At 47.1% G+C, this 26,543-nt stretch overlaps 1 protein-coding gene across 1 annotated transcript in view; it reads right to left on the bottom strand.

The window, feature by feature from the left end:
- Positions 1-2,128: 2,128 nt before the first annotated feature.
- LOC116311883 (dynein heavy chain 5, axonemal-like) overlaps positions 2,129-26,543 on the bottom strand; it is a 53,635-nt gene continuing 29,220 nt past the window's right edge. Inside the window, 45 exon segments of the mRNA XM_039598095.1 lie at positions 2,129-2,194; positions 2,259-2,357; positions 2,650-2,871; positions 2,947-3,155; positions 3,234-3,366; positions 3,971-4,159; positions 4,252-4,451; positions 9,033-9,183; positions 9,301-9,422; positions 9,517-9,572; positions 9,712-9,929; positions 10,240-10,404; positions 10,478-10,749; positions 10,829-10,955; positions 11,047-11,298; positions 13,058-13,228; positions 13,528-13,710; positions 14,450-14,623; positions 14,705-14,818; positions 15,212-15,316; positions 15,436-15,603; positions 16,142-16,255; positions 16,330-16,431; positions 17,331-17,465; positions 17,832-17,977; positions 18,083-18,097; positions 18,100-18,238; positions 18,319-18,477; positions 18,606-18,835; positions 19,107-19,228; positions 20,065-20,219; positions 20,324-20,422; positions 20,594-20,725; positions 21,424-21,564; positions 21,715-21,780; positions 22,373-22,606; positions 22,879-22,971; positions 23,163-23,369; positions 23,450-23,617; positions 23,709-23,810; positions 24,208-24,342; positions 24,443-24,532; positions 25,499-25,675; positions 25,820-25,954; positions 26,087-26,323. Coding sequence (XP_039454029.1) covers positions 2,129-2,194; positions 2,259-2,357; positions 2,650-2,871; positions 2,947-3,155; positions 3,234-3,366; positions 3,971-4,159; positions 4,252-4,451; positions 9,033-9,183; positions 9,301-9,422; positions 9,517-9,572; positions 9,712-9,929; positions 10,240-10,404; positions 10,478-10,749; positions 10,829-10,955; positions 11,047-11,298; positions 13,058-13,228; positions 13,528-13,710; positions 14,450-14,623; positions 14,705-14,818; positions 15,212-15,316; positions 15,436-15,603; positions 16,142-16,255; positions 16,330-16,431; positions 17,331-17,465; positions 17,832-17,977; positions 18,083-18,097; positions 18,100-18,238; positions 18,319-18,477; positions 18,606-18,835; positions 19,107-19,228; positions 20,065-20,219; positions 20,324-20,422; positions 20,594-20,725; positions 21,424-21,564; positions 21,715-21,780; positions 22,373-22,606; positions 22,879-22,971; positions 23,163-23,369; positions 23,450-23,617; positions 23,709-23,810; positions 24,208-24,342; positions 24,443-24,532; positions 25,499-25,675; positions 25,820-25,954; positions 26,087-26,323 — 6,729 coding nt within the window.

A 26,543-nucleotide genomic window follows, 5' to 3' on the forward strand; every position in this document is an offset into this window, starting at 1 on the left:
ATGCAGTCTCCATCGCACTGTACTCTGTCCTCTCACACCTGGACAACAACAACACCTACGCCAGAATGCTGTTTATAGACTTCAGTTCAGCATTCAATACAATCCACCCCTCACAACTCATCAGGAAACTGACAGACCTGGGCATCAGTTACCTCATCTGCAAATGGTTACTGGACTTCCTGACCAACCGCCCTCAACATGTCCGACTGGATAACCGCTGCTCATCAACAATCACAATGAACACCGGTGTACCACAAGGCTGTGTGATGAGCCCTTTCCTCTACTCCCTCTTCACCCACGACTGCAGACCTGCTGATGGTTCCAACAACATCATTAAGTTTGCAGATGACACCACGGTGATTGGCCTCATCAGTGACAACGATGAGACCGCCTACAGGGAGGAGGTGGATCGTCTGGCTGAGTGGTGCGACACAAACAACCTGCTGCTTAACACTGAGAAGACTAAGGAGCTCATCTTGGACTACAGGAGGAATGCTGACCCACATCCACCCATCCACATTAAGGGGACGGCTGTGGAGCGTGTGAGCAGCTTCAAGTTCCTGGGAGTCCACATCTCTGAGGATCTCACCTGGACAACCAACTGCTCCAAGCTGGTCAAGAAGGCTCACCAGCGCCTCTTCTTCTTGAGGACTCTGAGGAAGAACCACCTGTCCTCAGACATCCTGGTGAACTTCTACCGCTGCACCATCGAGAGCATCCTGACCAACTGTATAACAGTCTGGTACGGGAACTGCTCTGCCTCGGACCAGAAGGCGTTACAGAGGGTCGTGAAAACTGCCCAGCGCATCGCCGGAGCACCACTTCCTGCCATAAAGGACATCTACAGGAAGCGGTGTCTGAAAAGGGCTGGGAAAATCATCAGAGACCCCAGTCACCCATCACATGGACTCTTCACCCTCCTGCCCTCTGGGAGGCGCTACAGGAGCCTCCGGACTAAGACCACCAGGTACCGGAACAGCTTCTTCCCCACAGCTGTCAGACTCCTGAACTCTGCCTCCTGACATCTGACCCACGTTAAACTCATGGACTGAACATACACACACCCACAACCACTAGCACTTTATCACTATCACAATTATCCTAACTGCACTACTGTATAGTTCTGTGTAAATATCATTCTGTACATATGATAATTTTTAATCCTACAACTGTTTATAACTTGCATAGTTCACATTTCTGTATAACTGTATATCTCAGATTTCTGTATAGTTTTATTTCATATTTATATCCTGTTCATAGCCTGTACATAGCTTGTACTCACTACAGCCTGTACATACTTATAGTTATAGAATATTCATAACATACTTCACACTGTGTACATTATAACATACCATAATAGACCCATTTCTGTAATATACTTACACATCTATATTATTGCTAATATATATTGTAATATATCTATATCACGGCTAAAGCACTTTCTGGATGGATGCAAACTGCATTTCGTTGCCCTGTACCTGTGCATGTGCAATGACAATAAAGTTGAATTCTATTCTATTCTATTCTAAAAAATAAATCCTGCTCTTTCATTTTGGTGCTGCATTGTTCACAGAAACACATATTTTCCTGTTTCTTTCTGTTTGTGTGTTTTGCCTGTTTAGCGCTGCTGAGCAGGAAAACCCAGACGAACAAAAACCTCTTTTAAGTAAATGTTTGAGTCACTTTGGGTCTGAACTGTAAAAAACTGCAGACTGAAACAGATTTGAAGGCATCACAGGAAGAGCCTCACATTCAAAACATGTTTATTTTGAAACAATCAGGAAATGGAAAGGTTTTTAATTAAAACAAATTATTATTTTATGCATTCTAAGTTCATACAACCACCGAAACTGTGATGATCCTCACATCAGCTTTACTGTGTAAGGTCACATACAAAATCATTAATGTTACTATTATCATTATTATTGTTAGAGACTTGCAGAGAGGTGGAAACATTTTGATTTTCATAAATTTAACAGACTAAAAACCTACAAACATGTTTGGTGCTGAAGAAAAATGGAAAACATCAGAAAATCAGAATAAAAAAGCTCAAACTGAAACCTGTGGGGAGGTCTGAGTGAGACACAGCAGAGTGTCTGTCTGTGTCTGCGGAACAACAGCGTTTGGATCACTTGCAGTCGCAGAGCAGCGCGGCGCCTCGCAGCGTCCAGCGCTGGGCGGCTGCACGCCTCAGCTGCAGGGAGAAGATGAAGTTCAGGTCGGTGCGCCGAGGCTTCTTGTAGACGGGACACGAGTACAGGCTGACCGCCCTCCGCCGCCAGGGGACGCTTACTGTCGGCCATGTTGGCTGAGCTGACGGGCAAGACGTGGACCACAGGGAGGGGGGTGAAGAGGACCTGAGGGGCGGAGACAAACTTATTATTACTGAGCAAAAACAAAAATACTTTGATTTCATTTAGTTCCTAAATTTTAGTTTAGATTTAGTTTCTAAATCAATTATTAATTCACAATTTTTCATTAGATTAATCTTTTAAAAACTCTTAAAATGTTTTTATGTTAATTTACAAAAAAATACAGAAACAGTAAAACGTTGGACTTTTGTTTGAACATTGAAGTTTTTTTTAAAGCTTCAGTTTATTGTTTTAATTTAAGTAAAAAAAAACACTGATTTTAAAAAGACAAACTAACTTTGGGCGGAGCCTCAGCGAGTTTGGCGCCACGTCTGTCCCATCCCGCTCCATCCAGAAAGAGGCCATAGATATAGACTCCACCCACATCTTCAGGGGGCGGAGCTGAGACGTCCTCCCTCATCATCTTGGTGACATTGTTGCTAAGGGTGACCGTGTCCAAGGCCCAGCCCCTGGACAGGTTGGAGCGTGTCGTCTCCTGGCGCATGGCGGTCAGGAAACCCTAAAGAAACAAAAATCATTCAGAAAGAAAACTGAAGAATTCCAGAACTCCAGATTTCCGGAACAATGAACCAACCTGCGGGTTGAAGAAGGCGGTGAGCCAGAACTGGTTGGGCCGCCCGGCGCTGATCCACGCGCTGAGCTGCTGGTTCCTCTCCAGCAGCTCGCTGAACCAGAAGCCAAGTGTGGCCGACGGCCAGCTGAGCCTCAGCCACAGGCGCGGGATCCGAGCATCGAACATGCTGTCGAGGGCGTCGCGCAAGTCTTCAGACATGATGATGGTCCCTGCAACGGAAACACGAGTCAGATCGAGCGTCAGTGAACGTGTGTGTGTGTGTGTGTGCGTGTGTGTGTGTGACTGACCATCGATGGCCAGTCTGAGGTCAGTGAGCATGCTCCGTACGCTGCTGATGACACGCTGCATTCGGTCCAACTCCTGTCGGAGGAAGATGTTCATTGGCTGAAGAGGACCCATCTTCTGGAGTTGACCTTTGACCTATAAAACACACAGAGACGTCATATTTCTCCAGAGGACTCATGAACGTGTTTGTTGGTTCAGAGATGCTCTGCCAGATTCTGCTGATGATTTAAAGTCTGAATTCATCTAAAAGAATCAGACGCTGACAAATCTGCTGTCTGAAATCTGTTCACTCGTTTACATCATTCACTGGGCGACGGTCGGGGTTAGCAGCTGGGCTCTAGAGTACAACCACACTGTGCTTTATTGTCATATTTTGATCTCTGCATTCTTTTTCACTTCCTGTCAAAGTTCAATAACATTAGCTTAGCATAAACATTAGAAACAGGAAACAGTTACCCTGGCTCGGTCCAAACGTACCCACAGCTGCTCACCTGCATCTCTGACACTCGTGTATTAGCACACTGTTTGTTTGAGCTGCACAGAGCTGCATGTGTTTCTTGAGCCTAACAAAGCTGCTTTGAACATGAGCACATTTTTGTTTTTAACTTGGCAGCTTGTTGCTTACACAGCAGCTCAGCTGTTTCCAGTATTCATGCTAAGCTGAGCTAGCTGGCGGCTGATTGGCGGGATTGTGTTCTTCCTCGAGTTTTGGGTCGGCCGTTCGGTGCTAAACAAACACCTCATGTGGGATGTAGTCAGGTGGCAGCTTCTCCAGCATCTCATTGGCTAGTCTCTGCACAGTGTCCTCCCTGGTCTCCCCGGCCCCGCCTCCGGTGTCCTTCGGTTGGATGTTGGTTATGGTGCTGAGCGTGTCATTCGTCAGGTTGGTCTGATAGGTGATGTCAGCGTTGGGGTGGAGTCCAAACACCTGTAAACAGGACGACAGAGGCTTTTTATGACATGTGACTGGGCTAGTACTGCCTCAGTGTGGATGCGTCCCGTCTCTGAGCGTGCTCGGACCTCCGGTGAGTCGACCAGCGGCAGCCCCTCGATGTGCTGCAGGACCTCCTGGATGCTCTTGGCCTTGGCAGGGATGCTGTAGCCCTTAAAGAAGCAGAATGCTTCACTGAAGGTGCTCTCACTGAACCAGACATGCGTGAACGTGTTGAGGAGCCGTTTGTCCAAGTCATCCGTCACCCGACCGCCATACTGGACTTCACCTGGAAAGCAGACATGAAGAGAGAGTCAGGAAGATTTCTGGAAAACTGGAGGGTTTGAGGTTTCTCTCATAATCTGATGGATGAAACGTTACGGTGGAAAGAACAGAGGAGGTTTAAAGAGGGCTGACCGAACATGTAGCAATTCAATTCAATTTTATTTATATAGCGCCAAATCACAACAGCAGTCGCCTCAAGGCGCTTTATATTGTACAGTAGATCGTACAATAATACATACAGAGAAAAACCCAATAATCATATCACCCCCTATGAGCAAGCACTTTGGCGACAGTAGGAAGGAAAAACTCCCTTTTAACAGGAAGAAACCTCCGCAGAACCAGGCTCAGGAGGGGCGGCCATCTGCTGCGACCGGTTGGGCGAGAGAAGAAAAACAGGATAAAGACATGCTGTGGAAGAGAGACAGAGATTAATAACAGATATGATTCAATGCAGAGAGGTCTATTAACACATAGTGAGTGAGAAAGGTGACTGGAAAGGAAAAACTCAATGCATCATGGGAATCCCCGGCAGCTCACGTCTATTGCAGCATAACTAAGGGAGGATTCAGGGTCACCTGGTCCAGCCCTAACTATATGCTTTAGCAAAAGGAAAGTTTGAAGCCTAATCTTGAAAGTAGAGATAGTGTCTGTCTCCTGAATCCAAACTGGAAGCTGGTTCCACAGAAGAGGGGCCTGAAAACTGAAGGCTCTGCCTCCCATTCTACTTTTAAATACTCTAGGAACAACAAGTAGGCCTGCAGTGTGAGAGCGAAGTGCTCTAATAGGGTGATATGGTACTACAAGGTCATTAAGATAAGATGGGGCCTGATTATTTAAGACCTTGTATGTGAGGAGCAGGATTTTGAATTCTGGATTTAACAGGAAGCCAATGAAGAGAAGCCAATACAGGAGAAATCTGCTTTCTCTTTCTAGTCCCTGTCAGGACTCTTGCTGCAGCATTTTGGATTAACTGGAGGCTTTTCAGGGAGTTTTTAGGACTTCCTGATAATAATGAATTACAGTAGTCCAGCCTGGAAGTAATAAATGCATGAACTAGTTTTTCAGCATCACTCTGAGACAGGATATTTCTAATTTTAGAGATATTGCACAAAAGGAAGAAATCAGTCTTACACATTTGTTTAATATGTGCATTGAAGGACATGTCCTGGTCACAAATGACTCCAAGGTTCCTCACAGTGTTACTGGAGGCCAAGGTAATGCCATCCAGAGTAAGAATCTGGTTAGATACCATATTTCTAAGATTTTCAGGGCCGAGTACAAAAACCTCCGTTTTATCTGAATTAAGAAGCAGTAAGTTAGCGGCCATCCAGGTCTTTATGTCTTTAAGACATTCCTGCAGTTTAACTAATTGGTGTGTGTTACCTGGCTTCATGGATAGATAGAGCTGTGTGTCATCTGCATAGCAGTGAAAATGTATGCTATGTCTTCTAATGATGCTGCCTAAGGGAAGCATGTATAATGTAAACAGAATTGGTCCTAGCACTGAACCCTGTGGAACTCCATAATTGACCTTAGTGTGTGAAGAGGACTCTCCATTTACATGTACAAATTGGAGTCTATTAGATAGATATGATACAAACCACTGTAGTACAGTACCTGTAATACCTACAGCATGTTCTAATCGCTCTAATAGGATATTATGGTCAACAGTATCGAACGCAGCACTGAGGTCTAGCAGGACAAGCACAGAGATGAGTCCACTGTCAGAGGCCATAAGAAGATCATTTGTAACCTTCACTAAAGCTGTTTCTGTGCTGTGATGAGCTCTGAAACCTGACTGAAACTCTTCAAATAAGCCATTCCTCTGCAGATGATCTGTTAGCTGTTTGACAACTACTCTTTCAAGGATGTTTGATATGAAAGGAAAGTTGGAGATTGGCCTATAATTAGCTAAGACTGCTGGGTCTAGAGATGCTTTTTAAGTAAAGGTTTAATTACAGCCAGCTTGAAGGCCTGTGGTACATAGCCGATTATTAGAGATAGGTTGATCATATTTAAGACTGAAGCATTAATTAATGGCAGGACTTCTTTGAGCAGTTTTGTAGGAATGGGGTCTAAAAGACACGTTGATGGTTTGGAGGAAGTAATTATTGAAGTTAACTCAGAAAGATCAAGTGGAGAAAAAGAGTCTAACTTAACATCGTTAAAGGGATTGTTGGCTCAGTAGAGCTCTGACTTTTTGTCAGCCTGGCTACAGTGCTGAAGAGAAACCTGGGGTTGTTCTTATTTTCTTCAATCAGTGATGAATAGTAAGATGTTCTGGCTTTTATTGAGGGCTTTCTTATAAATCAGCAAACTATTTCTCCAGGCTAAATGATGATCCTCTAAATTTCTGACACGCCATTTCCTCTCCAGCTTACGAGTTATCTGCTTTAGGCTATGTGTTTGAGAATTATACCACGGAGTCAGGTACTTCTGATTTGAGGCCTTAGTTTTCACAGGAGCTACAGTATCCAGAGTCGTACGTAGTGAGGAGGTAAAATTATTAACAAGATAATCGATCTCTGTTGGAGTAGCGTTCAGATAGCTGCTCTGCTCTATGTTGGTACAGGGCATTGAAGATGATAACAGTGGGTGGATTATATTCTTAAACTTAGTTACAGCACTTTCAGAAAGACATCTACTGTGATAAAGTCTACTCTCCACTGCTGTGTAATCAATTATTGTAAATGTAAATGTTATCAGGAAATGATCAGACAGCAGAGGGTTTTCAGGAAACACTGTTAAATGTTCAGTTTCTATGCCATATGTTAAAACAAGATCTAGAGTGTGATTAAAGTGGTGGGCGGGTTCTTTTACATTTTGAGAGAAGCCAATTCAGTCCAATAACAGATTAAATGCCGTGTTGAGGCTGTCATTTTTAGCATCTACATGGATGTTAAAATCACCCACAATAATTATTTTATCTGAGCTGAGCACTAAATCAGATAAAAAGTCTGAGAAATCAGAGAGAAACTCTGTGTAAGGCCCAGGTGGACGATAGATGGTAACAAGTAAGACTGGTTTCTGAGTTTTACAGCTGGGGTGGACAAGGCTAAGCATCAGGCTTTCAAATGAATTAAAAGTCTGTCTTGGTCTTTGGTTGATTAATAGGCTGGTGTGAAAAATTGCTGCCACACCGCCCCCTCGACCTGTGCTTCGAGGTTTCTGGTAGTTAGAATGACCCGGGGGTGTTGATTCATTTAAACTAACATAATCATCCTGCTGCAACCAGGTTTCTGTAAGGCAGAGTAAATCGATTTGTTGATCAATTATTAAGTCATGTACTAACAGAGACTTGGAGGAGAGAGACCTAATATTTAATAATTCACATTTCACTGTTTTACTCTTTGGTTCAGATGTGGATACTGTATTGTTCTTTCTTTGTGATTTTTTTTTTAATGTAAGTTGTTTATTGCTGGTGTTTAGTTTGTTTTGTGTCTTTTTGGGAGCTTCTATGTTAGAGACACAGTTTCTATGGAGATGGGGTTTTGGGGGGGGTAACGGGAGGAGAGAAGCTGCAGAGATCTCCAAAAGTTGATTCTGTTCATCTGGACGTAGCCAGATGAACAGCGACGTAGCCGTGACGCAGCCCATTGTTCCTTCAGTGGGCTGGTTTCAGTCATTATGCAAATGTACTGTTTATAAGATTTGGGGAAACCTGCAGTCAGCTGAGACTGAAGAAGTCACTTGGATGAGTGACGAAACGTTTCTCCCACCAAACGCTACGTCCAGATGAACAGAATCAACTTTTGGAGATTTACTTTCCTGGATGATTGAGAATGCATCAAGAAGCTGCAGAGAGGTGTGTAAGACTGCAACTCTCCTTCCTGGTCCCAACTCTGGATAGTCATATTTTGGGGGATTTAATAAATTTGTCCATATTTCTAGAAATGAGAGCTGCTCCATCCAAAGTGGGATGGATGCAGTCTCTCCTAACAAGACCAGGTTTCCTCCAGAAGGTTTGCTTCTGTTTAAGACTATGCTTCCTCCTCACCATCACCCAGCCGCCCTCTTTCCCCAGCTGCTTGGGGTCTGCCAGGGAACAGCTAGCGGGGCCTACACTGCACCAGCTACAGGGGCCTGGCTAGCTGCGGGTGAATGAAGGGTGCGAAGCCGAGTCTCCAATTCAGTAATCCTGGCCTCCAGAGCTGCAAATATGCTACATTTGTTACAAGAATCATTACCGCTAAAGGAGGCCGAGGAGTAACTAAACATCTGACACAATGAGCAGGAAAGTGCAGGAGGGACAGGTGAAGTAGCCATGCTGCTAGCGAGTCAGCTACGAGCTAAGCTAAGCTAGCAAAACAGTACAGACACAGTGAGTGAATACGTTGGCTATAAGTTAGGTAGTGAGTACACAGAAAGTGTGCTTCGGATGAAGCACGTGAAGATTATACTATGAAAAAATAATGTATCTAACAGTTTTTAATTAAATTGCTAAGCAGATAAGCTACTCAGAAACACCACTGTGTTTGAGCAGGAACAGGAAGTGATACTCTACCACAGAGAGAGCGAACACCAAGTGACAGCGCAATTAAACGTTAGCGGTGGAAAGAACAGAGCAGGTTTAAAGAGGGCTGACCGAGCATGTAGCGCAGACAGCTCCAGTTCACGCCTCGCTTCATGTCCAGGTTGTCCAGGTGGTTCTGCACAAACTGGATGCTGGAGGTAAAATCTGCCTGGTTGAACTCGTAGGGGATGTTCCAGCCGAGCGGACCGAACTTACGACGCTCCTGATGGGATGAAGAAGAAGAAGCAGAAATGATAACATCAGAATGATCTTACAGGAGCTGTTTTCCACAAAGAAACGGTGGATTTATGAATCTGATCGTGTGGCTGTTGGCAGATACCTGCACGGTGGTGTGGAGGAAGGCCACAGCGTACAGCAGAGGCTTCCACTGAGGCAGGTTGCTGATCTCCAGCTGGTCCTGAGTGACACCATTAAAAGTCCTCTTCAGACCAGCTTTCATGCCTGATGCCGACAGATAAAATAAAATAAGTGGGAAAGTGAAAGACAGCGAAGGATCAATGAAAATTCACGAGTTCATCAGGATCATGTCTCCTACCGAGAGGAGGTTCATTGGTGAACTTGATGGAGGACTGAAGGAAGGTGATGGGGAACCTGCTCACAAACACAAACACAGTCAAGCAGCTCTGCAGACACAGCAGCTGGTTTAAGCTGAGACTAAATGTGCCATAAAGTAAACCTGCAGAGGGGCCACCAGGACTTAAAGCAGGACGTCAGACCTCGTCATTGTTACCTGGGGTGCACGTCGGTCGTCAGCCACACTCGGAAATCTTTGTGCACGCTCTCCGGCACCGCTGTTGTGACCGTCTCCAGCAGCTCATCCAGGAAGTCCAGTCCCAGGTGGCAGTTCTGGAGGAGGAGCCAGCCGCCATCCAGCATGCTGTTGGCCAATAGCCTGCGAGCGTGAACCTCTTGGCCCTGACCCATGGAGATGGGATGGCACGGCGCCCCCTGCAGCAAAAAAAAAAAAAAAATCAAATCTGGGCTTTAACAAAATAAATCAGTATTTTTCCTTAATTTGCTTTTGCTCCTGTACTTTCAGTTATTTTTCTATAAATACACAAAAATTATTTGTGTATTTTCTTGTGTACCCCTGTCATCTGCACTTTTTAGATTGAAATTAAACATCCCATCATTTGCTTAAATAGGATTTATGACTATTTTATTCGTACTTATGTATTAATTATTTCGGTAGTTTCTGATGTTTTTCCTTTTTATTACATCATCGTTCACCTCCGCCCTTTCACTCAGTCGCCCTCACCTTATTCTTGGCTAATCTCTCGATGTTCTCAGTCGGGTCGGAGCCCATCGACAGCAGACACACCATCGGCGTTCGGTTGTTGCTCTCTGCCAACATGGCGTCCAAGTCCAGGACCGAGCCTTCGGCGTACTGTTGGCCCAGAGACTCTGAGATGTAGCGCCGCGCCTGCAACCATCAGCAGCTGTTAGCCTCCACATTAACCACAGTCTGCTCTGTCAGATCAAATCAGCAGTCAGACCTGAGCGATGGTCCGGTCGGGGCACCAGCTCCGGATGAGCAGAAGCTTCCGGAAGGTGTCGAGCTTCTCCTCGTAGCCATCGGGCAGCGGGGCGTCTTCTGGCGCCGGATGGTCGAACCACGCTTTCCAGGCACGCTCGTTCTGGTTCACCTGGTTCACAATCTGGAAGAAGGCAGGCAGGCTGGACAGCTGCACCAGGTTCAGCCAGATCTGGTCCAGGATCCAGCGCCGTGGCTTCGATTCTACAGAGTTGAGGTCCAGAGAGGCTCCGCCTACACCGAGAGAGAAACAACTTTCACTCTCAAAGGACTCTGGAGGATGCAGGAGAAGAAAGGAGGAGGAGGAGGTAACCTTTGATGAAGGTGAGCACCTCCACGTGCGAGATGATTCGGGCCTGCAGGTCGATCTTTAGAGCCAACAGCAGAGTGAAGAGCAGCTTGTGTTCCTCGTACAGACCTCTGGCTGTGTAACGGTACACCTGAGGGGCAGACAAACATCCTGAACCTCCACTCGAGTGCACGTTACAGGAAAGAAAGGACAGCCGTGAGGTGTACGCTGATGAGGAGCACCTGGTAGGTGAGGAAGCTGATGATGTTGCTAATGCGTTTGGAGGTGACCTGCGACCTGGCCGAGTTCTGCATGGACGAATCAAAAAGCCCGAGGAACTGCCGCAGCGACGTCTGGTACATGACGTTCACCAGCGACATCTCCACAATCAGGAAGTACAGGATGCTCCCCCTGGTGGCCACTGGTCGGTACTCCTCCCTGGCCTGGTTAATCTTCACCTCTGTCTCCGCGGCAACCGTCAGCTTCTCACTTACCTGGAAGATAAAAGGACTCGCTGACTTTCATACAGGTTCCTTTAGCTCAGTGGACCCCAAACTTTTTTCACCACCACCCCAAACACATCCTCCAACCACACACACACATTTTGTTTTCCAACTCCATGCAGTTTATTTCACACCACAAACATTTAGTAAATAATTAAACAAATAAAAGTAAACTGCAATAAATTACAGGTAACAATAATATAAAGTACTAACTCTTTTACGCCACACCTACACGGGTATTTTTGAAAACGCAGCTGTTTCTATGTGTTTGGGCCTTTCGTCTGCACGTAAATGGCGTTTCGAATCACCGAAAACGGAGAATTTTTATTTTTATTATTTTTATTTTATCATTCATTATCATTTATTATAATTATTTATTTTATTATTGTATTGTACTATTGCATGGGAGTTTGCCCAACCAGTCTACATGTGTTTTGTGGACTTGGAGAAGGCATTCGACCGTGTCCCTCGGGGTGTCCTGTGGGAGGTGTTGCGGGAGTATGGGGTGTCTGGCCCATTGCTACGGGCCATTCGATCCCTATACAACCGTTGCAAGAGTTTGGTTCGCATTGCCGGCAATAAGTCGGACTCGCTCTCGGTGGGTGATGGGCTCCGCCAGGGCTGCCCTTTGTCACCGGTTCTGTTCATAATTTTTATGGACAGGATTTCTAGGTGCAGCCAAGTGGCGGAGGGCTTTCGGCTCGGTGGCCTCAGAATCTCATCTCTGCTTTTTGCGGATGATGTGGTTCTGTTGGCTTCATCAGGTGAAGGCCTCCAGCTCGCACTGGAGCGGTTCGCAGCGAGTGTGAAGCAGCGGGAATGAGGATCAGCACCTCCAAATCTGAGGCCATGGTTCTCAGCCGGAAAAGGGTGGAGTGCCCACTCCGGGTCGGGATGAGTTCCTGCCCCAAGTGGAGGAGTTCAAGTATCTGGGGTCTTGTTCGCGAGTGATGGGAGAAGGAGCCGGAGATCGACAGACGGATTGGTGCTGCGGCTGCAGTGATGCGGACGCTGCACCGGTCCGTCGTGGTGAAGAGGGAGCTGAGTGTAAAAGCAAAGCTCTCAATTTACCGGTCGATCCACGCCCCTACCCTCACCTATGGCCACGAGCTGTGGGTAGTGACCGAAAAAAGAACGAGATCGCGGATACAAGCGGCAGAAATGAGCTTCCTCCGAAGGGTGGCTGGCCTCTCCCTTAGAGATAGGGTGAGAAGTTTGGCCATCCGGGAGGGGCTCAGAGTAGAGCCGCTGCTCCTCCACATCGAAAGGAGCCAGTTGAGGTGGTTCGGGCATCTGACAAGGATGCCTCCTGGGCGCCTCCTGGGTGAGGTGTTCGGGCATGTCCCACGGGAGGAGGCCCAGGGGCAGACCCAGGACACGCTGGAGAGATTATCTCTCGGCTGGCCTGGGAACGCTTTGGTGTTCCCCGGATAAGCTGGAGGAGGCGGCTGGGGAGAGGGAGGTCTGGGCTTCTCTGCTTAGGCTGCTGCCCCGCGACCCGGCCTCGGATAAAGCGGATGAAGATGGATGGATGGATGGATGGATTATTGTATTTAAATTTTATTATTATTTTATTTTTATTTTAACTGGAGAAACTCTTACAGCGGATTTATTCTTCACATTTCCAGCTGCAGACTTTTATTCTTGGACGTTAATAGAGTGCAGCTGATGATTTTTAAATGTTTTCCTCGATGAACATTAGAAACATGTATCAGACAATAAGGAGATGCGGTGAAGGAGCAGGTGGTACCTCCTGAGCGGTGATCTTGGTGACGCTCAGCACCTCGATCAGAGACTGGTCCTCCACCAGCGAGCCCTGTGTGCTGGTGAGCCTGAACAGCAGGCTGTCCTCCAGCTCCTGCATCTTCCTCTTGTTGGACGTCACCTCCTCCAGGAGCTTCACTCGCTCTGCCTCCATCTCCTTCATCAGAACACGGGAATCATTTCAAAATGAGGGCAGACATATTTAATCCACCTTCAGTTCACTGCACAGAAACTTTATCTTTGTTCGTGGCCTGTTTGGCCTCCGCTGAGATGTTGGGCGGACACGTGGGTTCAGACGTTCCCACCAACATAAAGCAGACAGCATGAGTGTGTGGTGTAAAACATCTTAATGTGGACGTGCCGAGCGCTACAATGGCCTTCAAACATACCGTAGGAAATGTAACTAGCTAACTCATTAACCACGTCACTGATTGGATAACTGGCGGGTGGAGTGACCTGCTTCTCCAGCAGGATGACCCGTCCCAGCAGCTGGTCCTCCAGGCCTCTCTGAGTGACGGTGAAGTCCACCACGGCCGCCCTGGCGCTGACCTCAGGGCTGTATGCTGGGTTGGCCATCTTGGTGGTGATGTAGAGCGTGAAGCCCTTCATTACATCCACCTCCTTGTCTCCAACCTTCACCTGCAGGAGGAGGAGAAACATCCGTTACTGTGTCTTCTTCCTCGTTTAGCCTCCGGTCCAGATCAGCTGTTTTACCTTGTAAGTGGAGCCAGACTTGATGTAGTTTTTGTCCAGTATGTTGTCCAGGACGGGTCCAGTTCCTCACCAACGTCCTCCAGCAGCAGGGGGCGCCAAGAGACAGGCTGTCCTCCAGGTGGGAACGGAAGTATTTGTGGTTCAAAGACGCCACCTAAGCCACAGAAGAAGAAAATCACGAACAGTTAGCTAAGCGCTCGGACTTTGAGTCACGCGTTAACGCCTCACCTGCAGCTGCTGGTCTCGCTCTCTGTTCTGGATCCAGGTCTTGCCCTGGCCCTGGGGGTCTATCAGCAGCGGTAGCGGGACGCCTACGTCACCACGATGCCGTTCTGGATGGACAGGTCGTCGCTGGGTAAACCCTGCAGGTTCCACTCGCTCACTGTGGCGTTGTCCACCAGCAGACCAATCACGTTCAGCTCCTGCAGGAGAAATGGAGTTACATCATCAGCAGGTCAGAACGAGCTCATTCAGCAGGGTTTGGTTCCTCGTGTTTAAGAACCAACAGACACAAGGCGGCTGTGATGTGTTTCATCATCTGTCCAATAATATGGCTGCTTTGACTTCACTGTCCAAGACATCTGAGCTGCAGGTATCTGTGTCTCTGTGACACACCCCTACTGTCTGTGGATTCTCTGTATAAACATTCAGCCGTGACATTTACGGGACTGAAGGGGAGGAGCTTCTCCATCTCTTTCCTCCACAGCGTCAGCAGCAGGCTGCGGTACTCCTGGTTAAAGGGGCCGGCGTAAGACAGGAAGCCTGTGGCCAGAAGGACGTCCCCCACCAGGTGTTTGATCTGAGTCTGAAACCCCGCGCTGCTGTCGGTCCAACGGACCTGAGGCACAACAAGACGAGGTGTGAGATGAAGGAACGATGGACCAATGAACAGTTAGATGGATGGAAGGTAGAAGCTGACCTTTTCTCCTCCCAGGCCGTCGATCAGAGCGCGTGCGTTGGCCATCTTCCGGCGGCAGGCCTGGGCGTCATCCTCCAGGTCCTGCTTCTCCTTCATGGCAGCGTCGTAAAGCGCCTGAAGGTCCAGATCAGACACATTTACCAAACTTTAAGTTCAAACATAATAATCGATTAAAATGTTATCAGTGCAAAAAGAAGAGAACGTACCAAATGAGTGGAGACGAAAAACTAAAGTGTCCAAACGACTGAGCGAGTTTCACAAAGACAGATTTAACTGATAGCAAACTGCTGAACTACAGATGGTCACGATTCTCAGAAGGTTCAATACTCAATAAACCATAAAAACAACAAACCAGTGACCATGAAGTTTGTATTTTCCCTCATTTCTTGTTACGGCTGCTGTTTAACCACCAAAACAGAGGAAGGCTGAAATGCTGCTGTGCACAAAAACTCTACAAGACTTTATTAAAGACGATAGTCTGAGAGCGGTAACACAAACACACTTTACCTGCACTGCGTCCAGCTCCAGCTGTTTAGCATCCAGCTCTTCCTGAGCCTTAGTGAGTTCAGCCTGAGCCACCAGCAGACGGGCCTCCTGCATGGCCAGGTTAGCCTGCACACACACACACACACACACACACGCACACACACACGCACACACACACACACTATAATGAGCGCCTGTGTCAGGCTGGCTCCTGGTCTCATGGATACTGACAGCTCTGCATTCACCTTCAGAGGAAGAACCTCCTTGTTGATGCTGAAGAAGTCGACCATGGCCTGAGTCCAGGAGCAGAGCCCCGCCACGTTCCCACAGATCCTCTTGGCCGTCTCCATGTTGTAGTCGTCCATGTGGAGGTAAGGAGCGAGCAGCTCCACCACCTCCTCTGTGATGGAGTCCTGCAGCACCAAGACGTCAAACATCCCCTCAGTTCATGCATTCATGAAATCTGCTCTCAGTGCAGATCTACGAATCATTTTACTGCAACATGATGTCTGTTTGGCTTATTGCTGCATTTCCTGTCTTTATTTTTTATCATGATCATGTCAAAGTAAACAGAATCTTATGATAATATAATAATATAAACATAAACATAAAGCAGGACTTTATGATGACAGAGAGCAGACGGATGGATTAGCTGACGCTCCGAGGTTCTCCAGGCGGAGTGCCGGCCTGAGAGATCCACAGCTTAGCAGGTATGTGACACACGGAGAGAAAGCAGGTGATGAGAACATGAGAGGGGAGTGTGTGTGTGTGTGTGTGTGTGTGTGAGGTCAGCGTGTGTCCATCTGTCACTTCTTCAATAGTGTGTGAAGCTTCATGAACATGAGGACTCATTCAAACTCAGGTTTATGCTGCAGCTGGAACAAGTATAATAATACCTCTGTGTGTGTGTGTGTGTGTGTGTGTGTGTGTGTGTGTGTGTGTGTGTGTGACCTTGCTGAAGTTCAGCAGGCTGCTGAGGAAGGCCGAGTTCTGCATCAGCTTCATCGCCTCGGCCCACGACGGTCTGGGACAAGGTCGTTCGGGGTCAGAGGTCACGGCGTCGACCTGAGAAAGATGACAGAGATTTATAAAGCATGTCGTGAACACTCAGAGGGAACGTTTCAGGCTCCGACTGTGACCTTTCTCTGGAACAGCAGCAGCACGGCGTCCATGATCCTCATGATGAGATGAGGAGGCTTCTGCAGCTTCCTCACCGTGGAGATGTCTGCTGGTTTGATGGTCTGCACACAGAGACAAACTCTAAGGCTGAACATGTGACACATCAAGGTAGATGACGAGCAAACAGCACACGGTGACAACATGTGAGTCTGAGTCAGATCACAGGAGGACAGCGTGTCGTGGAAACATGCAGGCAGGTCGTTTAACGCTTGTTTGTCTGCAGAAGCTTTGATGATCTCTGAGGTTTTCTCATGAACGGTGCTCAGAGCCGAGGTTCATATGGTTTTACTTTACAGTTCAGATTTTAGCAGCTTAGTTTCAGATCGGTCCACTGGGCCCTCCACCATGGGACTACCACCCAGTACACACTGCACCATTGAACCTGACACTGGTGACCAGTCTCACTGACACAATCACTCATTTTCTATCATTAAGCATCGTTCAACATGTGGAGCGGAGGTGGCCTGCTCCATCACCTGAGGGATGCAGGTGCTGCTCTGGTTTGGAGGTGGCTGCTGAGAAGCAGCAGAACATGGATGGACAGTTTCAGTTTCTTTGTATTATTATTGTAACACAGATGTAACTGTGAGCAGGTGTGACAGGACCAGCTCTATTTACTGTCATGCAGACACTGAGTGTGTACATGAGTGAACACGGCCTCAAACCTGTGAGCACACAGGGACGTTTCAGCTAAGATTGTTTCTCTGTGATCGTCTTCTTATTTTATTTCAGTTTTTAGTTCAGTTTGAGTCAAATTGAAGCCAGTGAAGCTTTGACTCTGCTCTGTTGTCCCCCACCTGAAGCTCGTGTAAAGTCATGTAAAGACTCAGTGGACGAGTCCACGTGGTCACAACAAACAGACGGACACAGGGCCGCTCACCATCTGATGATGAAGCTTACGTGGCTCTAACCTGAGCGGTCTGTGGAGGACATGTAAATACAATGGAGGACTGAGTGTAACCTGTAGGGCAGCCTCAGCAGCCTGCAGAGCCGGTTTCGCAGCCTCCAGTTTGGACTCTGCTGCCATTTTATCGGCTTCGATCTCGTCCACGATGAGCTGAGCTTTATCCTTCACCTTCTGCACCTGCTGCTTCACCTGCAACCACAGAGTGGGGCATTAAACGTGAGTTTGTGTGATCCACAGCTAGCTGACTCCGCCCACTTGTAAAGCTCCCGGTTTACATGTAATTAAAAGAAAAATCCCAATAAAGACTGTGTAGCACAAACTGAGGACGTCAGAGGTTTAGCCCAGAGTCAGACACATCTGTGACCATCACTCAACCTTTCACTGTTTAATGTTGTTTCCTCGCTCGCTCTGCAGTTCTGTTCAGTAACATGATGAGAAACAGCGTCTGAGGCTCCTTCACGTTAGCTTTATGTTTCATAACAGACTAATAAACCTTTCAGACACGTCGCTGTTGACCTGCGGTCTTGCTCGCTAACAGGAAACATGTTTTTTCACCTTTTCGGCAGCCTGAGCTTTGGCCGTGACCTCCTGCAGGACCTGGTCTGCCCTCTGGGAGGCGACGGCGAGCTCCTTCTCCTTCACCAGCAACTCCTCAGAGAGCTGAGACACCGACTGCTCCGCCTCCATCAGTTTACACAGACCTGCAGGAAGCATCACAAGCATGCGCAGCATCAGCTCGCCTCTCCACCTCCACCTGAGACAGGAAGCACAGGACGGTTTAGCCCCTCCCATCAAACCATCCTCACCTGTCTGCATGCGCTGGCCAGCGTGCCGACGTGAGCGATCTTCTCCGTGTAGACCAGCTTGTAGCTGTCGATGAAGGACAGGTAGGACTTAGGCGTCACAAACGTCTGGCGGCGGAAACGCTCAAAGTACTCGCCGCACTTCTCTGCCACCAGGTCCTGTGAACACCTCGGTCATGTGATCAGTCCGCTCAACACGCTGGCAATAATAAGGTACCTGATCACTGTGGGAGCGCTACCTGGAAGGTTCCCATGGTAACCACAACGCTTTGCTTGATGTCCTCTGAGCAGCGGAGGTCCTGGTACTGAGACAGGAAGTGATGCGATACAGCGATGAGGGCGTCCTGAGGCCAACGCTGGAACCAGTCCACTGTGCAGCCGGAAATCAGACCCGGGAACTGTCCAGGGCAGAGGTCAAAGGTCACTGATGAGAAACAGTAATTCTTAGGAGGACAGAGCCTTTGGCTCCACCAGCTTACATCATCATCAGGGTCATGTGACCGGTGAACCTGAGTCCTCGCCGCACCTTTAAGGCACGAGAGCGAAACTTCTCCCCGACAGGCGAGAAACAGAGGACCACGTGGAGGTTGCTCCGCACGCGGGACAGGAAAAAGTCGTAGAGGTTCTCAGGTGTTGGCGGGCGGCGAGGATGCTGGCGCTTCATCACGGGAATCAGGTCCTGAGTGATGTCATCCAGCTCGTCTCGAGCAAACAGGTTGGAAACTTCACCGCTCGCCAGGACGTTGTTCATGTATTCTGCAGGAGAGGAGACAGGAGTCAGAAAACAAGACGGGCCCTGACCTCCTGACCCCATGACCTCTGACCTTTGCTTCCATCAGCAGGACAAACAAACAGTGTAAAAAAAATCTGTTTTCCTCCCTTTACATTCAGACTTCCTGATATTTCACATGATGATTCACATGAACAGATAAAGTTTCAGGTGATGTTTGTTCTGCTGTGGTGCAAACTAAAGACGTGAGCGAGTTTCTGCTGTGAATCATCAAAGCTGTCAGCTGATCGTTGGCACCCAGGAAGGCTTCTTCTTTGATGTCATTGTCGCTGAACAGGAAGGTGACGCCTTTCCCGCGCTGACCTGCGATCCGATACAGAGACTTCAGATCCTCCAGCAGGTTACTGCTGCTGTACGACCTGCAGCACACACACACACACACACACACACACACACACACACACACACACACACACACACACACACACACACACACACACACTTATACTGTAAGTAATACAGAGAAACCGCAACAATGAGACGATCCCCTATGAAGGAAAAACTCCCTTTCAGCAGGAAGAAAATTCATTTTTATTGTGTTAAATATTTGTTGGGGGAAGAATGTTCGAAAAGTAAATGAATGTCTTCCTCCGTCAACCCCAACAGGTGGTGGCAGATAGCCCCGCCCCTCCCTGAGCCTGGTTCTGCTTCTTTTCTTCCTGTTCAAAGGGAGTTTTTCCTTCCCACTGTCACCAAGTGCTTGTTCACAGGGGGTCGTCTGATTGGTGGTGTTATTGTAGGGTCTTTATCTTACAGTATAAACACAGTGAGGCGGCTGTTGTTTAATTTGCTGCTATATAAATAAAATAGTTTATCACAGAACTTCATTTACAGACTTTCTTCTGCGGGTTTGTGAGGAGTTCGGCCAGAAAGGGAGGAGCGTGAATATATTGTGGATGAGGGACACTGGATGATGATTGGATGAGGGACACTGGATGATGATTGGATGAGGGACACTGGATGATGATTGGATGAGTGGACACTGGATGATGATTGGATGAGTGGACACTGGATGATGATTGGATGAGTGGACACTGGATGATGATTGGATGAGTGGACACTGAGACTGTGTCCCACCGCTTGTTTAGATTTCTGCCCAATGACCCGCTTAAACAGTAGGCGGAGTTTGTTTTTCACACCTGACTTATTTGTGTTTATTTTCCGTTGGTCACGATGAATCGCAGGAAGCACACACCTGCTCAGTGTGATCTGGAAGGTTTGGTATCCTGCGATGAACGACGCGAGCCTCGCCAGGCTCTGCTTCCCGACCCTCCCACCCCCGACCAGCAGGGCGCTTCCTTGTGGCGCCCTCAGGATGCGTGAGATCCTCATCAGGTGGATCATCGCGTCCTGTCGTTGGACCACACACAGAGGGTCACCATCAGCTGATATGAACAAAGATCATGTGTGAAGGTGAAGAGTGTGACAGGAGTCATCATCACCTTGAAGAAGACCAGGTCCATGGCTCCGCCTCTCACCACCTCGTTGTACTGCTGCTGAAAAACCGACAGCCGCTCTGCCAGAAGGTCCAGCGATGGGATTGGCTCGTACACCTGTCAATCATATCGGTGTCCACACTTAGAAACCATCAGAAAACTATCCAACACTGAGGAAACTGAAGACTTTGTCTCTTCTCATTTTTGCTGGACTTTATTTAACTTAAAAACAGACTAAATAAAAAATTCACTTTAATAAAAATATTAAAATAAATCAGATTCTGAGACCTTCGGAGCCTCCAGCTCAGCGTCTTCAGGTTCATCTCCCGTTGCCTCCGGGGCTTCACGCAGGAAGTCCACAAAGCAGCTGTTCCACTGAGCATGCTCAGTCAGAGCTCTCCCATGATCCTCCACTGTGACCTGAGGGAGAGGAGCGTTAGATACAGTAAAGAAGATTTACTCACTGCTGTTGACACCGCACTTTAAATAAACAGTTGTTGGTGTCTCATGAGATAAGTTCCTGTATCATCTTTAATCTGTCGGCTCTGATTCCAGAGACGTTTATTGGATAACAATGTTTTTATTTTGCACTGAAAATTCAGTTTTACACAGAAAGAGTTTTAGACGAGCTTTAATAGTGAATCAAACCAAGAAACAGAAGCACGAGCAGGAAGTAAAATACATGACTGAACACAGAGTCAGGTGGAAACAATCAGGGCGGGAAAACTACAATGAAGGGAAGTAAAAGCAGACATACAAAAAGACGACAAAAACAAAACACAAAGGGTGACAAAGACGCACAGACAGGAAACACAGACGCAACACGAGAGCCGACAGAAGCGGACCAAAGATGTAATGATCCCGTTCATATAGCTGCTGATTTTATTCCTGAACAAAAGCCTGATATCAGATAAATAAAGATTATTCTGAACTGTGACTCATGCAAAGCTCCTCTGGTAGCAAATCATCTGTAAAAGAATGAAATATTTGACATTTTGATCATTTATTTTACTGTAAAAATGAAACTCAGTCTTTGGCAAAACAAGCAGCAGATCATGTTCTTTATGTTCTGTAAACTGTGACTGAGGGTCACAGTGATGATGTCAGAGTGCACACACCGTCTCCACGATGCTGCCGAACGCTTGTCTGTCGCCGCTGTCGACGAATCGATCGGCGATCGCTCTGCAGCACTCGTGATGGAAGAGAGCCGAGAGGAGCTCAGAGCTCTGACACACCTCTGACTTCACCGTGAGGATCCCCTGAAACACACAGGGACTCGTTCACATCGCCGGGTCAGAGAGTTGCTTCAGTAGAAATGTGTCAATAAGAAAAATCTCAGAAAGAAAGAACAAAACGTTTATTCAGGATTAAAAGAAGAAGAAATCAAACTACGTGTGATTTTTTTCTACCTGCCAGATTCTGCTGAGGTCACGCAGGTTGAAGATGTAGTGAAACTTTGCAGGAGACGGTAACATCTGAGGAGAGAGAGAAGATCTGAGAAACATCCACAGACTGAATGCAAACAAAATCAAGTCAAGCAAAATAAAGTTACAATTACAGCAAAACTCATCAAAATGTCAAATTTGTTGGGGTGCCTGGGTCGTCGAGCCAGAGTTTTCAGTTTGACATTATTATTGAACTTTGATTTTGATAATATTTATCATTTCTGGTCTTTTGGTATCTTTGTTAGAGTTCTGAATCTATGTGCAGTAAATGTGACCTTCAAATGAAAAGAGACATTTAATCTCCATCATCATTAAATGAAGGGGTGAACTAATCACGAGCATAGATCTGATACATCCTGGATGACACAGGATGGAATGAAGTTTGATGATAATACTTTGATTATTAAGTATTGATTATCCTGATTAGAACAAAGTCCCTCCTCATGTCCTCCATCCTCACATAAATATATGAGAATTAACCTGAAAAAAGCTCAGAGGGGATCTTTTAGTGATTATCAGCTGCTTTAAATATTATTTTTTAATGACTGTTTATAAAGAATTAAATACATTTTAGCCTTCTTTTATTCTGAAGGTCCGATTTGATCTTATTTAAAAAACAAACCTTCGCCTTCACGGCCTGCCACACCCGCCTGGTGGTGGGGACGAGGGCGGCGGCGAGCTGGCACACGGGCGGGAAGCCTCTCTCTGGGCAGAAGTAGCCCTGAGCCACAGTGCCAAAGATCTTATCGATGGAGGAGTTGGAGGGCAGCGTGCAGTTAAAGATAGAGAACTGGCGCTTCAGACGCTGAGGGATGTCGTTCCGGCCGCCGCCGGGGTGAATCATGGCTGCCGCCAGCTTGTAAACATTATTACACACATCAGTCAGTCACAGAGCAGATGATCTAACATCATCATCATCATCTCTCTGTTTATGATTTAAAAGGCATCCCTCAAACCAACAGGTTTGTGTTCACTTCATATATTTCCCTCCACTTTATTAGGTACACCTGTAATACTCCATTATATCTGTAGCGTGCTCCTGCCTTTGCTCACAGTAACCTTCATCAGTCTGTCATCATGGAAACATCCAGAATGTGCCACAGCGCTCCAACCACAGCCAAACTTCACCTGAACATCCACCACAGTGATGAACTCTCCTGGACGATCCAGGCTGTAGAAACCTCCCTGCTCCATCAGCTGACGCACAATCTCATTGGTTATCTGAGTGAGATGTGGGGGCGTGTCAGAGATATAATAATCTGATTGGTTACATGCATATTAGAGAGAGAACAGGGTGGGGAGAAAAAACTGAGCTGATTGGTTGTTTGTGATGTGAGGTGGAGGTTATTCTGTGAGAAACAAAGAGGTAAGCTAGCAAAAATTTGACCAATCACAGAGAGCCTGAAGCCCACCTGGTCGCCCCATTCGTTGATTATGGGCATGTTGATGTCGTCTATGAAGACGGTCATCCTGCGTCCGGCTGGCGGCCCGTAGGTGGTGCCCATGCGTTTGTCGATGTAGCTCTCGAGCGTCCTCTGGAACATGCCGGGCAGCGTGGCCGAAGAGAAGTTCACCGTCTTACTGAGGTGGAGCTCTGGGTCGAGCTTTCCAGTGTAGCCCTACAGGGGGAGCCAGAGAGCAAGCTGCATGCTGTAGCCTGTGCTAGCCTGTGCTGGTGAACGGTTGAGCGCACTCTTACTTTAATCATGACGGTCTTGGCTGTTCCTTGCTCTCCGATCAGCAGCACGGCCTTCCTCTGCTTCATGATGGTCTGCATCAGGAAGTCCGTCCTCACGTTGTCTACGTTGGGAACCAGGATGGACGAGTAGTCAGGGACATGGTCTTTGGGGTAGACATACTCTGGGACCTGATCAGAACCATAAACACAGAACATGCATGCAGCATGCTGACTTCATTCTCTGTGATTAACACTCAGGAGAAACATCGAGTCCTCTCACCTTGTTGGACCAGTGCTCCCAGTGTCCCTGCTCGCTGACGGTGAACTCAAAGATGGTCTGGTCGTCCTGAGTGGGTGGCAGGTCCAGAGATGAGCTGTGGCCCTTTGAGACAAAAACAAAAACACCTGTCACCTCAAATGGAATATTTACATCCATTTCCAACCAGATGAACCCTTAAAACCTTTTTTTAAAGTACCATGTGACTCGTTTGCTCCAGCCTTGGAGGCCGTGGTGTTCAGTATTGTGATAACAGAGCAGTGCTGGACTGACTCATTTCCAGATGAGTGACCCTTTGTTAGATGTCTTTTACCTTTTTGCTTGGAACCAGTCACAGTTTGATTGGTGTGGTATCTAAACTAGCCGTAATCCTAGCCCTCTTCTTAAGGGGGGGGCGGGTAAAGGTGAGTAATCCCTCCTCTGTAGACTGTAAATATTCACTACAGGTTCATTTGATTTGAAAACGAGGTTTGTTATGGAGTCAAAGAAAACTTTCACACACCTTCAGGAAGGCCTCCATCTTGGCTCTGTCATCCAGCTCCAGCAGTGCACCCAGAGACCACATGACTGCAAAGACAAACATGCGTCCCACATGATCATGGCCACCCTGTTTGTCCTGCGCTGCTGGGAGCAAACCCTGAAAGCACAAATATGAAAAATAACCAAACAAAAGGGCAACAAGAACTTCGAAGACTTATAGATTCTAGTTTTTCTTGGGTTTTACTGCTGTGTCCTACCTGCAGCAGGTCAATAGTCTGTTTGATGTACATACACTCCAGCACCTGCATCTTAGGGGACACAGCAGTGAAGACAAAGTCCAACAAGTCCTGAAACAGGAGAATACAAAACTAACCTTTAGCTTTCCTGCTGTCTGATGATTTCTTTACCTTTAAGGTTGATGCATTTCTAATCTCTGCTTACAACGTCATCAGTAACTGATGTTTGGCTACATGGGTGCTGGAAACAAGTGATAAACACCAAACTGAACAGACTTTCAATGGTCAAGTGCTAAAAACTGCAGTTCCTCTAACATCCACCAGAGGTGGATAGGGTAACAGGGTAACATGTCCAACGTTACAGCAGAAATAAACATGTTTACAGCGGGTAAGAAAACATGTTTGGTGTCTATAGCAGTGTTCATGTCTCACTAAGTTCACTATGATTAATTATGGAGTTCATCAGGGTGCTGTGCTGGGACCAGTTTGAGTCACAGTGCACTTGCTTTTCCTCGTTTTTCCTTCTTTTGTGTAATATTGAAGAGTCTGTGGCCGACAACACAAAGTGCTTGGAGGTGATAGTTGTTGGTGCTACATAAATAAAACTGAAGAGAATTGAATTAAGAAGCTTTGATCCTTGTTTGTTGAGTTCAGATGAGGTTATTATATGGTTCACTGCTTTGCTGCTCCTTTGTTGTGTATGTTTGACCAGGTGGTAACATCTTATAAATATTAAAATGATAAATAAGTCTAATCTCTGTCTCTCTTCCACAGCATATCTTTATCCTGTTTTCCTTCTCTCACCCCAACCGGTCGCAGCAGATGGCCCCACCCCTCCCTGAGCCTGGTTCTCCCAGAGGTTTCTTCCTGTTAAAAGGGAGTTTTTCCTTCCCACTGTCGCCAAAGTGCTTGCTCATAGGGGGTCATATGATTGTTGGGTTTTTCTCTGTATCTGTTATTATAGAGTATACTGTACAATATAAAGCGCCTTGAGGCGACTTTCGTTGTGATTTGGCGCTATATAAATAAAACTGAATTGAATTGAATTGAATTGAATTGTGTCCCGGCGGCTCTCACCTGGTAGCAGCAGTCGAAGCAGTGTTTCAGAGCGCTGGCCTGCTGCTCTGCTAGTTTCTGTAACCAGGCCTGCAGGATGGGCCTCCAGCTGAGCACTGACGAGCTCATGAACACCATCCCATTCCTGGACACAGTGGCTGGGGAGGCGTTGTCGATGTTGTGGGGCTCAAAGACAATCTGAGGGAAGAATATAAAATACGTGGCTTGACTTGACCTCGATGCATCTCCGCTTTCTGATCATTATGTTTGTGGATTATGTCAAACTGCACCACAGTGACTGTCTGGCTGAAGTGAGGTGAGCTTTGTTTGTTTTGCTTTGACCTTGCAGCAGGGAGCCATGGGGATTCGATCGCCATTTGCCAGCGTCAGAGTTTTGTTGTCGTCTAAAACGGAGTTCAGATTCTCGATCCAGATGGCATCCACCGGACCATCCAGCACAATCCAGATGTATTCCCCCTGACACACACACACACACACACACACACACACACACACACACACACACACACACACACACACACACACACGTACATATACATATGCACTGGAGCATCATGAATGTAGGGAACATGTTGAGTTTCCATCAACCTTTTTGCCTTTCAGAGTTTTCCTCCACAGTGTGGAGAAAATGCCGTCCGTCCAGTCGTTGGTAGTCACGTCCAGCATGCCGAACATCTGCGAGGCTGTGATGGCTTTGGGGTTCATCCTCATCTCTCGGTGGGGCGAGCCGCATTCAGACATGGCCTTCATCAGCGTGTGGATGCACGCCGTCTTCCCAGCACCGCTCGGACCCAGCGTCATCATACCTGCACGAGCACAGGACAGCTCAACTCCCATCTGTGCTGAAGACTCTTTAGCATTGCCATCAGTGTGTCTGTAACCTCAGCATTATTGAACACTGTTTGTATATAAAATAAAGATTTACTGTAACAGATTTGTGCACCAGAAGCTTTTTAAACTTTTATATACCAAATTATATTATATAACATTTATGTTTTTAATAAGCTGTTGGTTTCTAAGTGTTTAGTATCACGTTACTATATCC

The sequence above is a fragment of the Oreochromis aureus genome, linkage group 2 (genome assembly GCF_013358895.1).
Source record: "Oreochromis aureus strain Israel breed Guangdong linkage group 2, ZZ_aureus, whole genome shotgun sequence".
NCBI classification, from domain to species: domain Eukaryota; kingdom Metazoa; phylum Chordata; class Actinopteri; order Cichliformes; family Cichlidae; genus Oreochromis; species Oreochromis aureus.